The sequence below is a fragment of the Stegodyphus dumicola genome, chromosome 2 (genome assembly GCF_044657685.1).
Source record: "Stegodyphus dumicola isolate Sdum_Otavi_A_Nest chromosome 2, ASM4465768v1".
NCBI lineage: Eukaryota > Metazoa > Arthropoda > Arachnida > Araneae > Eresidae > Stegodyphus > Stegodyphus dumicola.
The window spans coordinates 207,383,549-207,401,306 of NC_140769.1; the positions used below are offsets into that span (position 1 = coordinate 207,383,549).

At 32.1% G+C, this 17,758-nt stretch overlaps 1 protein-coding gene across 1 annotated transcript in view; it reads left to right on the forward strand.

Moving 5' to 3' along the window:
* The first annotated feature begins 5,557 nt into the window (after window positions 1–5,557).
* Window positions 5,558–17,758, forward strand: part of LOC118198310 (uncharacterized) — a 73,461-nt gene continuing 61,260 nt past the window's right edge. Inside the window, exon 1 of the mRNA XM_035369957.2 lies at window positions 5,558–5,582. Coding sequence (XP_035225848.1) covers window positions 5,558–5,582 — 25 coding nt within the window. The remainder of the gene's footprint in view (window positions 5,583–17,758) is intronic.

A 17,758-nucleotide genomic window follows, 5' to 3' on the forward strand; every position in this document is an offset into this window, starting at 1 on the left:
ATGCACGAGATCCAGTCGACCGTATTTAGGTGATGGCGATTTATCGTCCACCATATTTTAATTCAAGTGCCATTGTAGACATTATTAGATATTTTAGACCAGGTAACTTGAAAAATCATTTGTGCTTTCGTTTGGATTCGAGCGGCGTATTCCCAGTAACGCTATTCAGAGGGTAAGGATGCGATAACTCCTTGTACAGTCAACTCTCCATTAACATATTCGCTACCTGAATAAGTGTACGAAAATCACAAAAGCCAACAAACGTGAAAACAAAGAGTTGACCTATACCGTCTCTCGCGCAGGCGCGTGATTGGCTATTAGATGATAGCACCACATCATGCGCTTGTACTTCTTCGGCAGCAGAAGTCTTGAAGGGGCAGAGAGGAAGTTAACTTAGTTGCGGATTAAGCTACGTCGAAGTTATAGGAATAAGATAAAGCACTCGAGAGCTATCTGACTAAGGGGGATGTCCTTGTGAAGGACTTTCTAAGAGAAAATGCCTCGTATTCCCTTTTCATATGGAGAAACTACTAAGCTCTTTCGAGAAAAAGTCAAGTTTATTTATTACGGAACGAGAAAAAAAAATACTATCACAAATGATTAGCATAAAACAAAACTGACTGCGGAACACAGAAGAAACTAAAAATGACATAGCGACAGTGATATCAGATAACGTTATAATCATTTATAATCCAGTTTCTTAATTTCCAATAGGGCTTATTCTTTCATTATTCATAGTGTATTCTTTTTGTGTTTAGTATTAATGTAATTAACCAACTGAGCATTCTTTTCCAAATTAAAATCCTTCAAAATGGAAGTTAATTTTTAGAAGTAGTGCATGTGTATTGCCGTGTGGGTTATTCCTCTTTTCCGTGCCCTTAAGTGCCTTCGAATAAGCCTTAAGTGTGAGTTAATAATGGGAGTCATCCCCGATTAATCTGAAGGTGAATATAATCTTCATTCTCCCTTTAATATTTATACTTTATGAACTCCATTACCCATTTAATTGCAAGGAAATTAGCTCCGAACTTTTGTCATAATAAGTAATTTAAATTCGCATCACACGAAGCAACAAAAATACAAAAATGATAAATATTTTTTTTCGCTCAAAAGAGAAATGTCTTTGACGTCTGGTTTCCAGCTGCATATTAAAACTCTTTTCATGACGCAGCAGTACATCGAAAGTGTAAGCTTAAAGCACTACAACACACCGTAAAAAAGACACTCGTATCTTCAAGGAGATTTCCGAGATGCTGAGGGTACTGAAATATTTATATTACCAGCAGGAAGTAGGAATTTTATGCTGATGTACGCTTTTTGAAGAACAAGTTCTTTTGATGTCTCGTTTCTTTCGCTGTTCTTCGCATGAGTTTTCCGCTTCAGCGATTTAGCGAAGCACTGGATGGGATTTGCGGCGAATAAAATTAGTGATGAAAGATTAAGATGTCGTGATTTGTTTCTAGAGCTGTTATATTTCAGATTATATTTTGAGTTTATGTCTTCTTCTTCTGCATTCCAGATAAAATAAGGTTATAATCCTGCTTTAAATAAGGGTTAATGACAAAATTATACATTGAATCTTTCTTCTTTCTTGTGTTATTTGCTTATAAAGGACAAACACTAAATTTATTTTGTTTAATGTTATATTGCAAATTTTTTTTTCAACCTAAGGACTTCTAGGGATTATAAAAGAAAATGTAGTGTAATTCCAAAAGCATGAATTTTTATTTTTAAGTAAAAAAATGTTTCATAATAAATTTTAAATAACCGATACAGCTTCTTAGATTTTATTACTGGCTAAATAACTGAATATTATCTTATTTAAAAAATTTATTAATTAATCAATTGAAAAAGAATTATTTTAGATTTTAAATTAGTTAAATGCATTTTTATTACTCTTTTATTTGATCCACCTAATTGTTTTTTTTTATTTCCTTGAACGATCGCGAAAAATTTTGGATATCATATTTCAACGAAAATATCTCTTTTGACCCTAGTTGAATCTATATGAGCGATATTTTTACGTGACACTTGTACGTACGGACATAGTAATTCCCAAGAAGGAATTTAAAATGGATTTAAAATGAATTCAGAAGTGAATGTTTTCGTGAAAACTGTCCGTACGTATGTATCTCGCATAATTCAAAAACGAGTAGCCCCAGAACATTGAAATTTTGTATAAGGACCTACTATAATATGTAGTTGTGCACCTTCCTCTTTGGATGCAATCGACTGCACAAACGTATATATATATATATATATATATATACACCCACTCTGTTACTCGGCTCGGTGAGCTCAGTTTTTTTATTCCTATATGTTGGTAAAGTGTGCATTTTTTGTTTAATTTAAAAGTGATTGAATTATGTTGTTCTTATGCTCCAGTTAAGTTTTTATGCTTTTAGTTAATCTGCATGTAATAGCTACAGAATTATTAACAAGTTGAAAATTCTTTAAGTGTAACTAAACATAATGAGGCCGCAATCTGTACTTTTAGTAGAATAGTTGAATTAAGTCAGTTTGGCTCCAACTTCAGGGTCTATTTTCGGAATGAAACTTAAAAGTAAAGTTTCGATTTTGTGCACCGAAAAATCTGTCTTCCTGCCCGATTCCATGTTTGGGCGTAGAATAATTTTAATTGTAAAAACTGTTTTTTGAACTGCTTTTAACTTCATTTGGTGTTTTAGGTTTTTCTGTATTTTACAATTTTAAATAAAGATGTTTCGAGATTTTATGTATTTTTCCCTCACCACGAAATGAGAACTTAATTAATTGAATGAGAAATATATTTCTAACTAGCCGCTATGCGGCCAGCCTTCGTACCAGAAAACCGCTTTTAAACGTACTGGAAAAATGCCTAAAAGACACACCTGGGACCGATGGCTGCGTAAGTTCTTCTAACTTTTTTCTCTTTGTTGAGATTCCAACCCTCCCTTGCATACGGCTCTGATGTATCTCCAGAAAAACATATACATCTTATTAAATTGATTGGAGGTTAAGAACTTTGTTTCCTAAAAAAATCACTCAAAACTTTTCAATGTCTTAAAAACAGTGAAATGAGCAATAAATAACATAAAATAATACAAAAAACAAAAAATTCTGAAAAGCAAAGTATAATTAATGATATTTTATCTTATATTTTCAAGAGAAAAAAATTACGATGAAATAAGCTATATCCTTTAATACAAATATTAATTATCCTAATTAAAAAATTAACCAACTTCTGTTGAAGAAAAAAAATCATACAAAACTTTTCAATATCTTACAACAGTGAAATAAGCACAAAATAACATAAGAAACTCAAAAAACAAAAACTTCCGCGCAGAATTTTACTCTGCAGAACAACCATATAAAAAAATCAATAAAAATGTATTATATATATAAAAAATGACAATGAAATATGCCAATCTCTTAAAAACAGTGACATAAGAAATACGATGAAAAATTGTTGCCAAACCCATATTTCTAAAAGAATGAATCTATTCAAAATAATGCGATTTCATCAAAAATCTATCAACAACAATAAGAAAGGAAAATTGTCACCTTTAAAGATGTGAGATGTGAGAAGTGTACTCGGAAGCTTCATTTAAACATATTTTTAAAAGTACAAAATATTATCAGTTTTCCAAAATTACTTTTGTAAAAGCAGTCGCAAGGATGAAAGTTTAACGTGTCCAAAAATCAAAGAAAAATAAACTGTACATTTTTAAAAATACACTTTTTTAGAAAAAATCCCGTTGAAAAGGCGTTAAACTCACTTTGTTAAATAAATTCGTATTTAATCGATTTATTGAAACACGAAATTTATTTTAAGTTCGTAAAATAGCTAAGTGCCTACGTTTCATGACAATGAGAAAATGGAGTGTGTAGAGTAAAATATCGCTTTCCTATAGCCCATTATGTCTCAAAATGACGCGATTTCGTCACAAAACATAAAATAAAAAAATTCGAATTTCGAAAACAATCGCTTCGACGTGCACTGGCTCTTGTCTAGATACACCTATGTACCAAATTTCGTAGCCGTGGGTCTATTAGCTTACACGCAAGCGCGAACGAAAGACACACACACAGACAGACTCTTGTAGAGAAGAGATGAAATTCGAGAAAATAAGTTCAAATGAAATGCAACAAAAATATGTATAATTTAATAGGTCTTACAAGGAAGTCACGTGGTGTCCACATCAGGTTTTTTATAAATAAATGAAACTATGCATACCTTTTGAATAACCTCTTGCCTTGATACTTCATATTTAACTGACATCAGACTTTACCTGCGAGCTTTCAAATGAAATGTGCTAAATCGGATATACATTTCAAATCTTAAACTATCCCGCATGCAATTTAGACAGTGTTCTTACTTGCCTGGAAAATCCTGAATGTTAAAAATTTCAAAGACTCAAAGGAATCTGTTATAAAATATCAGGGAGGTTAAAAAACTACATTGGTAAACCCTTTCGAATAACGAAAGTTCATATTTTCAGTTGTACGTATAAATTATAACCAGCATTGCTTTATCTTAAAAAAGAAAGTAAAAAAGCAGTTACTGTAACTTTTTGTTTCTTGCGCAATTATTATTTCACTCAGCCTCGTTTTTGGCGCAGCTATTATTTCACTCACACAGTTCATTCATTTGAAAAAAATCTGTGAAACTATAACCACTTGCTTATCAGCTGTTTTCAGTCTTCTCTTTAGAAATGTATCGAACTTTTATAAATTGCACCACCTTAAAGTATGTGGTTTTTCACAACAGCGTTCTTTTAGTACTGATCATTACCACATTCATTAAACTAGGTATAGATGCTATTTAAACCGAAGGTATAAAGCTCATATTAAAAGTATTACATTCCTGCATTGCCTTAATAAAAATTATATTATTGTTAAATGACTATAATCTTTCTGTGGCACACAAATTCTGAATGAAGCATTTTATGCACATTTGTTGAAATTTGGTATATTTTTCCTGGACGATTGGACCCCAAAATTCCTAAATATTGGGTACCCGTGAGTGATTTAAAATTCTACTAAGTAAATAAACATCTACAAATTAGAGATTAATTTGGAGTAACCTACAATAACATTTATGTAAGAAACAGTAAGGACAAGGAGCTAGTTTTGCAATTCCTCTAAGTACATTTTTTAATGAATTTCATTGAATTATTAAAGAGTGCACACAAATAATTACCTTTAGTGTTTCTCCACTTGTACGCTCACACCTTGATAGTGGAACAGATGAATATCGTCTCGGATGAGAATGAAACAACAGTATTTGTTGCATATGAACAAAGAATGGCAAATATAAAAATATTTCAATTTTTAATAGCAAGTTATTTCCTTCAAAACAACAACAGTTTCAATCAAACGCTAAGGCCATTTATAAAACGATAAGTTATTTAACGAAGGTCATTGAAAGAGAAATAGCACCTTTTCATAATTGCAATGACAAAAAAAAAAAAAAAAAAAAAAAAAAAAAAAAAAGAATTTCTGTATTTAAGCGTTATAAAAATAGTCAAATATAAAAAACGTTTAGCAAATTTTTGAACGATAAAAAAACACGAACATGTCGTGGAAGTGGAGTCCACAAAGTAAGATAATTGATCATGAAATAAGTGAAAGGAAGTTCATCGATAAAATGCATTTATCTGTCTGTGAAATTGTTCGAAATTTAAAGATATCAAAAATAACACTTTATTAAATGGAAGAAAACCTGAGCTTGAAACTGTATGTTAAACAAGCACCACTAAAATGTAAAAAGGTCAAGAAACTCGAGCAAAACAAATTTCCTTAGAGATATTAGGTATTCTGGAAGCAGGAAAGATGAAAAATATGCAACGCTTTCGCCGGGAATCGAACCATGGATCACTGGAATACGCGCCCAGCGTGCAGACCGCCACACCACGAAGGCACGCTAAGAAAGCGGGAGAAATACCTTATAACCTTATTTTTTAAACCAGTTTCTCGGGACTGACTGAGCCTATTGGTCATTTTGTTGTCTTTCGTTAAAAGCCTTGTCCCGAGTGCCTCACAGGCGACTGATTTTGCACCACCAGAGGGAAGAGGTGGTATATACCTATATGTCTTCTGTGGGGCCCAAGCCAAACGCTATTTCAGCCAACTCCCGTATCACCATGCTGAAGAATGCAGCATTTCTTTAAAATTTGTAAGCAACTTATAAAGTATTTCTCCCGCCTTCTTAGCATGCCTTCGTAGTGAAGTGGTCAGCAGGCTCGACGCGTATTTGAGAGGTCAGTGGTTCGAGTCCCGGCAACGGAATTGCTTATTTTTTATGACTCCTGCTTCAAAAATATCCTAAAGACTCTGCAAACTGAAGCCAGAAAATTGCAGATAACAGCAACAAACAGACTTTAATCGAATAATATCCCAAGCTAGAACTATTAAAAGCTATAGGGGCATTAGTAGAAGCAAGTATTTAGATGAAAAAAAATAGAGCTTAAAATATTTATAATTCAAAAGTATTTATCTTCTGCTAATATTCTCCAATTTTTTAAACATACAGTACTAGCCTGTATGAAAAGAGCCAGAGTATATCTTTTTAAGCTATAGCAAAAAAATTATTTTTTCAACAATTTAAACAAGCACTTTTAAATGAATCAGTTTGCTAATATTATGATGAAAGATTTAATTTTATATGAATTACAGTTTTCACTTTAAAAAATAACAAATTCTTCTCATTCTTTTCAGAGATGTTTTTATTAGAATGGATGCTACAAAAAACAAGCCACTATTACTTCACATATCAAAAGATTCTCCAATACAGTTCTATAAGTTTAGAATCAAAGCATCTGGAAGTACATGTAGAAATTTGCGCATATATTGGAAAAGCCATCTTCTCAGTTTTAAAAAGAACTTCTGGAAGCGGACGAGATGCAAATCGTATCCGCAACCGTACCGGAATACCCGCGCAGAAACGACCAAGAGTCGGATGAAATGTCCCGCATTTGAAAGTTAAAACAGGACGTTGTTCCTATAGAGTGAGAGGGTATATTTCAATGCCCACTTGAAACAAGGCAATGCTTTTGTATATAAAGGGAGAAGAACGTCTTCCTTTACATTTGACGCTATAGTTGCATTGAAGTTAAGAAGAAAGCATGCTAGCTGATCTTTTTTTTTCGCTCAAAGAGCGACAGTTACACATTTCATATATCAAAAGCTGGAACTTCTGTTGTCAAGATTTTTTTTAGCTTGTCATACTTTTTTTCTTTCATGACGAAAACGTTATTTTCGACGATATCAAGTAGAAGATTTTGACGTGGTGGTTGAATTTCTCACTCACTTTGAAGTTTCTGACGTGTTGCCTGAGGTATATTTAGTTTGTAATTTTTCCCAGGGTACCTATGAATGCACTCTTTATCAAAGGATATAAATTATATGCTTTTAGTCTCACATTTTATCCTTCCGATAGTAAACATGAATTTTAACAATAGGATTGATATTTTCTTTGAAATACAGAATAGCCGTTTTTAATGAATAAATTTCTTTTTTGCAGCAAAAGTTTACGAGGAATTGTAAGGTTTAAACTTGCTTCAGTTCGTGCAGCACTGGTGTTCTATGTTTCTACTCTTTTTACTATCTATAACTATTATTCATCTAACAAATCTAGACGTCATACTTCCCAAACGCAATTATTGTTTGAGGTTCAGATCCGACTGGAGCTGCTCGATGCTTAAATCTTTTGATTGTTTCTGTGATTCAAAATTAATTAAAAAGTATTTTAAAACTGTTGATTGTTTCTGTGATTAGGAGCAAATTAAAACAGATTTAAAACGTTTGATTGTTTTGTAATTAGAAACAAATTAAAATGGTTTTAAAAGTTGAGATAATTCTGTGATTAGAAGCAAATTAAAATAGGTTTAAAAAACTTTAAATCGTTTTTGTGATTATAATCAAATTAAAATATAATTAGATTTTTTTTTATTTTTATAGTTTGAAGTACATTAAAATGTATTTAAAGCTTTTTTATTGCCTCTGTGAATAGATCATTAACTCTACAAATAAAATAACAAATAAGTAAAAAATCACAATTAAAATTTACTTAGTGATCACTTGGGCTTATAATGGTTTAAATGTAAACTAAAATGCTACATTCCTTATAATAAAACAAACTACACAATGATATAAACTATCAAATTATCTACTTCACAATGATATAAACTATCAAATTATCTACTTATAGTATTAATGTTATCTCCAAATGTCAAAAGGAATTCGCACTTATGGAGCTGTTTTTGAACTTTTCATAACTTCATTTAAGTTTCATTTAAGTTTAAATTTCATGTATTACGACAGGTAATTCATGAACTTCAACAGCATGATTAAGCGCTTTTTCTCTATTAATACATTCCCAAAACAATAAGAGGAAAGATGTTTAAAATACATTTTTGATCTCTTTCACGTCATTTGTTAACGACTCATTTGCATACTTCAGAAGAGAATTTATAATTTGGAAATGATCATCAGCATAAATGAAATAAAAGAAAAAGTTTAAAATGCTAAAAACTTCACAACATTGTTTAATAAAAGTGTTATAATAATCAACATTTTCTCTGAACCAGTGTCGAAATGCTATTTCATTCTACGAAAATGATCCATATAACTTCTTCTGTTAGTGAAATTAATTTCTTTGAACTCTTTCAAATTCACAAGAATTTATCTGCTTTAGCTAATAATGCTAGTTCTAATCCAGTTCCTCTCAATGCTTTCAAAATTCTAATTAGCTTAATGTTTTTTGTGTTCCATAACTATTTTTCTAGATATATGAAGCTAAGTTCTTCATTTTACTCCGTCCTTTGCTTTCCACATAAAATGTTTGTCGTTTTTCCTACATTTTAGAATTTGTGTTTACTCCTGAAAACGTAAGCCCTATGCTTAAACATCCTCGAAATAGATAGACCTTTTTGGTGAAAAGCCTTCTCTATGTCTGCACAAAATGCAACTTTATGTACGCGAAATTTTAAAATTATATCCAACAAGTTAGGATTTAAATTAGGGCCTGATATGAAACATTCATTTAACGATTTAGCTCCTTCAGACTTAGAGGAGGCATCATAAACTATTCTTATTCTTCTTGTTACTTTTCCTTCACGTATAATGGGCCTATGAGGCATATAATAACAGTTAGGTTCATTTTTAACAAACTTACATTGTTCAACAATCCCCCTTTCAACTTGTTCTCTAATTATATTATCATATTCCTTATGTAGGAAATCATTTCCCTTTAATTTATGCTTTAGTACTAGAAATCGTTTTTTTAGCAACGAAAAGGTTATCAGCGAGTTGTGATTTATTGTCCTTCCAAAAGAGTTTTGTTTCGTACCTGCCGTTATTAAATTTTAAACTGTCGTTAAAATGCTTAATAGTATCCAAATCAATTTCCGAAAATGTTTTGTTTTCATTTTCAATTCCTATCGAATCCAATTTTCAAAGTGACTGCAAATCAAATGTGTTTCCTTCAACGGTAGATAAAAACAACGCATTAAATCGAGTATTATTATTTTTTACTTTACCCATCACTGTGTATCCAACTATATACATCAAATTCTTGCGAGTTACCGCGCTGATTTCCAAACGAATAAATTGTTAGAGATTCTTTTCTAATGACTTGCAATTCCAAATCGCGCGCTAACTTGTGGGTGATGAAGTTTCGTTCACTACCTGAAGCACAAAAAAGGTATGACATGCGTCATTCTTCAAGTTCAAGCGTCAAGTGGTGTATTTTTCATCGGCGCGCATAAAGAGCGCCACCTAACTACCGAAAAGACGGAACACTTTTATTTAAAATCAACTTGATTTTTTTATGATTTCAAATGTTATTATATAATTTGTAACAAAGATCTATTGTTAAAAACAATAGGATTTTACAAAACAAGCACAGCGTCTATTTATTTCTCACCCATCTATTTCCACAAATTTCCCTTAGCTAACTTCTCCAAGCGCTCTGAGTAGAACGTTTTTAGTTAGGCAAATAGTCCTTACGAATCTTATCACAATCAAATAAAACCAAACCAAACTTGAAATATAAGTAACTCCTGCATCAAATCCACTCTGTACATGCTTTTTATAGAAAGATCGATACACTTTGGCACGCAGAACAGACGTTGAAGACGTTGACCCAGAATTTGACGAGTGGGTCCCCTAAAACTCCCAGTCGCCTTTTAAAAGGGGAGTATGTAAGGTATGTAAGGTATTTCTCCTGCCTTCCTAGTGTGCCTTCGTGGTGTAGTGATCAGCACACTGAGCCGGTATTTCAGAGGTCCGTGGTTCGATTCCCGGCGAAGGCGTTGCTAATTTTTCTTCTCTTCTGCTTCCAAAAATTACCTAATGTCTCTACAAACTGTATGAGGTATCTTACTAACCTGTATATCATATACGAATAAACGCAGGTGCCTTACTAATGCGTATTCATACGCGATTTAATGAGATACATGTGATATACGTGTACTCATGATTTCCTATAAAAAGAAAAATTCTAAAAGAGATACTTATGAATGCCAATAATCATTTACAATAGTTTTGAAACGTATTTTGTTAGTAGTACAATAACAAATATAAGACAATTCAGGGAATTTTAATTTGCAACACCGTACTTAAAATTTGAAGATTTCGAATGGATATCCTGAAATAAATCTAAAACTTTCTTTCAGTGTTTGCGACACTAATCAACACCCCATTCTTCGTGTCTCTCAAGAAAATTTGAGATTAAAAAATGCAAGTATGATGCAAGAGAAAGAAAATTAGCTGGGTGTGTGTGTGTCAGTGAAATCATCAGTGATAATAACATAACTAAATAAAACTCAGTTTGTTACAAAAAATAGCAAAATTACATATTCATAGGCAAATACATATACATATAAGTGAGCAAAAAGTTCCAAGCAGGCAAGTACAGACCAAATTTCTATAAAATGTATTGCCAAGCACAATGGTTTAAGTACATAAATTTTGTAATCAATTTAGAGGTTGGATATTTTTTTTTTCTTACAAAAATGTAAATACAGTAGTAACTCCTGTAAAAGACACCATCGATCAAGGAACACTTATATTTAAGGGATAATTATGTTGGTCTCGATCCCTTTGAATTAGGCACGTAATTATTTCTTAATAAGGGACACCTTTATTTAAGGGACTAAACGTCCGTTCCAGTACATGTCTCTTATTTGGAGGTAATACTGTATTTTAGTTTATAATGTTTATTGTGAGACTAACTTGATAATTCACGAATATTTAGCAATTATACATACTGTAGTACTTAAAATTAGACAAAATAGCAACTTATTTTAGCGTAGATTCTAAACAAAACTCTATCGATATTAAGGCGATCAGACACAGGTCTCTCTTTTGCATTAAAAAAGAAATTCTGAAAAGAAGTAGCGTGTTATAAATCATTTATAAATTTGGTCATCGTTTCTTTTTTTTTTTTTTTTTTTTTTTTTTTTTTTTTTTTTTTTTAAGAATTTCTTTTGCTTTTGAAGAATACGAACTTGCATCTGATCACCCTCGAAATCAGCAGTTTCGTTACATTGGCATGTTTTTCTTCCTATATTACGTATTGTTGTTTTGAAGTAGTTGTTGTTACAATATTTAATCAATATTATATGAGTATTGTACAATAATACAACTACTTCAAAACATGCCTACATGTCTTCATTAGAATTAAATTTGAGTAAAAAGAATATAATTTTCATTGTGTTACCAATTTATAAGTGATTATGACTTAACAATTACGTTCGCTGTAGTTTTAAAGCATTCCTTTTCTCCAACATAAATCAGTATTATATTAAAATTATACTTAATTATAAATTTCTTCACTAAAATCAAATTCGAATCAATTATATTTATTGCAATCTGGAGGTATTTTACTTTTTCAAAATTAAATCAGTATTATTTTAACATAAATCAATATTCTTTTCTTTTAACAATTGAAATCCTAATGTTTAAATTAACAGCATATATTATAGCGATAACATAATTCAAAGCCTAACTATTTAGACTGCAAACAAAAAATTGTTTTAAAAAAAAAATCATACATTTTTAGACAGTGTGTGACCTTAGATGTTAACACTGGAAGTTCTATTATTAAATCCAGCAAACAAGCTATCTGATCCTTCTCCAAATGTTTCTCAAAAAGTCTCAAAAAACATTTATCGAAATAAAACTGCCTAACGTCCAATCAATCGATGAACTAAACATCCTACCATCACATTTGACAGATACTTTTCAGATGGTAAAAAGAAAATGAAAAGAAACTATCAGAAACAAAATTTAAAAATAAAGAGCTCCCATACCTTTCTCACTTTACACGGGAGCTCAAAAAGGAACAAATAAAAAGAAAGACATTTCTTATTCGGCGCTGTCTCTATTCTTGTATGCAGATACATTCAAATATCCATACATCCACGCATCCATATGCATTGAGTTATCATAGACCCTAGAAGGAAATTGATATCGATCTTTGGATGATGACCGGTAATTTAGCATAGTCGATTTTCTCACGAAATATAAGGAAAAAGGCCATGCGAGGGGGGAGAAGGAAAGGCAGTGGAGAAGGGATTCATCACCTTTTCATCATTTCGTCGAAAACTAGTGAAAGATGGAGTGAGTATAGTGCAAAGGAAAAGTTCCTGGGTCGTTTTTCTTCGGGTGGTAATGACAAATCAATAATATTGTGTGAGGAGGTCATCTTGGAAATGGGACACCACTACTGGCAGCAGCAGCAGAGCAGGATTCGACTGTAAATTGTTTGCATAGCAAACGAGAATGACTTCATTTCTGAACAAACAAGGAAAAGGCAATGCAGAATCTCCTTAATTAGTTTACAGATTTATGTTATTGCTTTCAGCGAAAAGATAGAATGTGCATTAAATGAAAAGAGCATGACAGCTTATCTATTTCTAAAAATTTTAAGCAGAGTAGAAATTATACGACATATTTAAAGCAATGATTTTTTAATATATGCTCTAGCAAAGCCACTATTCTTCATTCTTTTGTTGCAATATCTCTTTTAGCTTAAATGCGTTAATAGGTTTTATAGTAAAATTTAATACATAACAGAATTCTGTTTATCCGAACTAACGTAAGCAAATGCCGTTTTTTAACTCTTTCTCGCATAATACTTCGTTATTATTTTTAAAGCAACTCTAATAATAGGATAGTCGATTCATTTTCTTGACAATGAGGCTTCCCCTTAACATTCATTTTCTTTATATTTTTATAACACACCGAGAAATGCATTACTGCTGTTACTATATTTTCAATGATTGCATTTCGTAATTTATTCTTAATTTTAATAAAACTCCTTCCGTATTATTTGCTTAATTTTCTAAAACTGTGGTGATTAATCCTGTACATATGACAGCCAAATTAGCGTAAGTGTTGGTACTACGAGTTGCACAATGTTTTTATTAGTATTTAGCAATATTTCTCTGATCAAAAATAATTATTTCAAGATATTAGAACTATAACTTTCAAATATCTTTAGGCCTCTCAGATTTCAAATGGTAAGACTGTTTAAAACTGGGTGTTGGACCTAGGTTGATATCCCATAATATGTGGATACAAGCCAGTTATTTTTTAAATGTGTCTCCCACGAAGATATCCTTTTTCTTACACCGATACTCTTATAAGTGCTTTGTCCAAGTATCCAATATAAGGCAATCAAAATTATTTTTGTGAATAATGCTGGATGGAGAAAACGTACTTCAAGATTACCAACACATAAAATTTATAATGCCGTTTTGAATACATTTGTCATTAAACTGTTTATAACCTTAAACTCTTGAGTTAGAAAACTTAATAAATATTAACGGAAATTCTTTAAGCGCCTGTGCGAAGTAAGGTTCACCAAATTGATTTCTGAATGATATAGTTGGAACGTTTAGCAGTTCTTATATGGTCTTAAGGTAATTCTTGCTGAGGACTTAAAGCAAAATTCGTCTTTGAGTGGCCTAGTTGGAAATCTCAGCAACTCCTAAGATTACTTTTGCTTAGAATTTAAGGCATGTTAGCTTATAAGGTATTTCTTCCGCCATCTTAGTAGTGTAGTAGTCTGCACCCTGGGGGCGTATTCCAGAGGTCCGTGGTTCGATTCCCAGCGAGGACGTTGCTCATTTTTCCTCTCTCCTGCTTCCAAAAGGTACCTAATGTCTCTACAATTTGACCATCTGTGATCTGTAGTAAAAAGTAGCAACTGCATTAAATGGGGACTCTATTGCAGTGGAGTGTTGATTATCGAAATAGTCATGAAGTGTTTTAGATTAATTCACATTTGAAATATTATTTAATTATTTATTTCAAAGGTTGAGGTACAGCTGCTATTGACGTTATACACAAGGAATTCTACGAAAATATCATGTAGTTAGTTTATGCCTTCAGCAGAATAGAAAATGTATTAAATTAGAGATATATTTGGAAAATAAACGCACTAAAGTTAAGTTTAAATTTAGGAAAAAGCATCTTCAGATTGGCAAATTTTTTTTCGATTTCAAGACGGCTACACAAATTTCCCTCTTCTTCAAAAAGAAGAAGTTTTCAAAGGTGTGAGGAGCAACAAACATTTTATATATTTGTTCTTTCATTTATCTCAATAAATATTTTTTACTTGTTTGCTTCTTCCCCCAAACGAAATCTTGTTACCCGGCTTCAACATAAGATTGACTTTTTTTGCTGTGTAGCGAAATTCTGTTAAGTAATTAATTTGACTTATTAAAAGATAATTTATTAATATTCTAAATTTATGCTACACAACGTGTATTTTATTTAATCACCATTAACCAACATTTTACTCTTTTATAATCTGAGAATAAATATTTTCTCCTCCACAGAATTATTTGAAATTGTTTGCCAATGATAGAAGATTTTCTCGCAATCTTTTAAACAATTTTCTTTTCCGTCATCGTAAGAGAAATTTCGCTATTAGAAACAGTCATGACAACCTTGTCTCTGTCCTATTTAACCCATTTATCATTTACAAAATATTTCATATTCTGGACGAGCTCATTTTTCAGGTCATTTACTCACCTATCAACGAAATTCGTTATTACATTTGTAAGTCCCATTTGTAATTTCAATTCTTGTGGTATATCTTGTCAACAGTATATCTCGCCAACGCAGTTTGATATAAAGATCGGCCAAATGAAAAGAGCGTTTAAATTTCTCATTAACGAACACGAGTCTTATGCTTAAAAGGAGAAATTAACAAACCTTCTGTAACCATAGTAGGTCATTTAAATTGTGATCATTTAGCCATAATTTTAATTTGGATAAAAGTTATCCACAAGGCTACTTCAGCTGGTGTTTCAGCTGAAGTAGCCTTGTGGTTATATTATATAATCAAAAGTTTGGATTTCCTTGAAGCCTGTCACGATCATAAAAATTATTGCTTTCTTTTAGTGACATTAATTCCGAACCAGTTTTTTCAACCGTTTCCAAAATCCTAATTTAATAACTTATTCAGGTTTCACTATTTTGATCAGTAGATGGCGCTATTTTCGTTTTCAATTTGCTAAGTCTATAGACTTTCAAGCAAACTGTCTGTCGTTCCTCCTAGTTTTTCGAAACGGTTTTGCTCCGGAAAAAGAAGATTCCGTGTCTGATCGCCCTCGAAATAAATTACATTTTATTCAAAATCTGCTCTAATCTAAGCCCTAAGGTAGCTTTTCTATCCGATTGAAAATGTTTACTTGTTTCAATTACGTGACTTTGGATCAATTTGCCTTTTCATCAGACGATAACGTGAAATCACAAAAAATTAAGAGACAAAATAAAACGGCTTAGAATATAACCTTCAATTCATAACTTCAGTATTCTTTCAGATATATGTAGTATACGCGTTCCATAAATTCGAATACATGGAAACAATATCTAACCACTAAATGCAATAAAACTGTTATGAGCTCTTTTGAAAGATATTCAAATGCACTTTAATATTCGAGCTTTGCCAGACTTAGGCTGGTTCTTTCGAAAACTTTCCCAATAAACTGCAGCTTCAGATACAGTACAACTCGGCACAACAAAACTAAAAGGAAAAAAAATCGTCATAAAACAAAACAAGAAAATCCACACTTCTGATAACAAGACACATTGATCCAAGGTCACGTGACTGAAGGCAAGCGAAGACTCATACCTTTCGTTTATTTATTTTTCTCACTTACTTCCGCCCCGTTTTGTTTTTTCATTCCATTCCAACACACCTCCTCTCCTCGTCTGCAGCTAAACGAAGAAATAACCCTGGGCGAATATTATCTTCCACCCTTCTATCGTCTGCACAACAATTCCGAAGTTATTGGCTCCGAAGACTTTTCTCCCTCCAACTTTCTGTACTCGCTCCCATCAGGTCGGCTTAAGGCAATTTTTCGGCTCCTAGTATCATACGGGCCTTAAGGTGAAGACAATATGTTTTTTTCCTCTTCTATTACTTCGTTTCACGACGTCTTCTTATTAGACGATTTGCTTTCTTCTCGAGAATCACTTCTGCTTATTGACTGTCCACGTTTAGCAGGAAAATACGAGTTTGCTTTATAGAGCTTAGAATGCGGTTTTGGGGCCAAATCGTTGAATCAACTACCATTTCGTTTAAGTAATGGAAATACTTAAAAGGCATTTGCCCTTTATTATGTTTTCTCTTTCTGCAATCACTAACGCAAGATATTGTCATTTGGCGATAGCTAAACTAATAATGTCTGTTTGCTTACGATTGAGTTTGAAGTAATAATATGGTTGATTCGTGGAAACTAAAAAATAGCGATATCCATAATTTGAGATTATTTGGGATATGTTGATACAATTGTTTCAGTTTTATGTAATGATATTTTGTCATATAATTGCACAGAACATCCACAAAGCTTAGGATTATATTTTAACAAATTCCAGTAAAGCTGCTAAACAATAATTGACAGTATTTGTTATTATAACATCTTAACTTGCTTCTCTATAATACCGTGCACATAAAGATAGAATTACCAGTGCAGTTAACTGTTTGCTTTAATCCAGTGTCCACTATTATAGATTCGAAATCTGTCCAAAGATAAAGGTTTATTGTAAAGCGAGAGAAACAGAACATTTCTTAAACTTAAAGAAGCTGAAATGAAGATGAAGTTTGATACTTCGCTTGTGGTCTCGAGACATAATGTCAATCATCTGCTTGAACTTTCAAATGTCATCTTTTACAGAAAATTCGGTTTCAAACCATTCGACTTCTCAGTTACAGACAATATTCATAACTTTTTCACAAGGAAATTTTTTATAAAACCCATAATTTGTAAAGACGTAAATTGTAGACTTCTGAAGCGAATTTAGCACAAAAGCTGAAAAGGCTCAATTGAATAAACGGTTTCTGATGCACAATATTCTATTATATTATATATTTTTGTTCTCGTCAAGTTATTTCCAGCAAAGAAGAATACCACAATTCTCAACCTTCCCCCTTCTCATTCACCAACTCTTCCATAAAATAAAATTATTATAATGACATTGAAGGGACGCAGGGAACCTTAACCAGGGACTTGTATTCCAAAAGAGTAATTCTGTGAAGGAATTAAGCAACTATAAGAATGTACTAAGCGTCCAACAGATTTTTACGTTTTGCCTATCGAAGACTAAGAAATTAAAATTTTGTTTTCTTTAACTTTCTATTTTGCACGAAATTAGTCTAAGTGTTTATTGTCATATCCACGCTGATGTTAACACAGTTTTATATGCTTGGTCAGTAGGAGATGTGACCCTAAACCACGTAACAAAGATAGTTGATGAC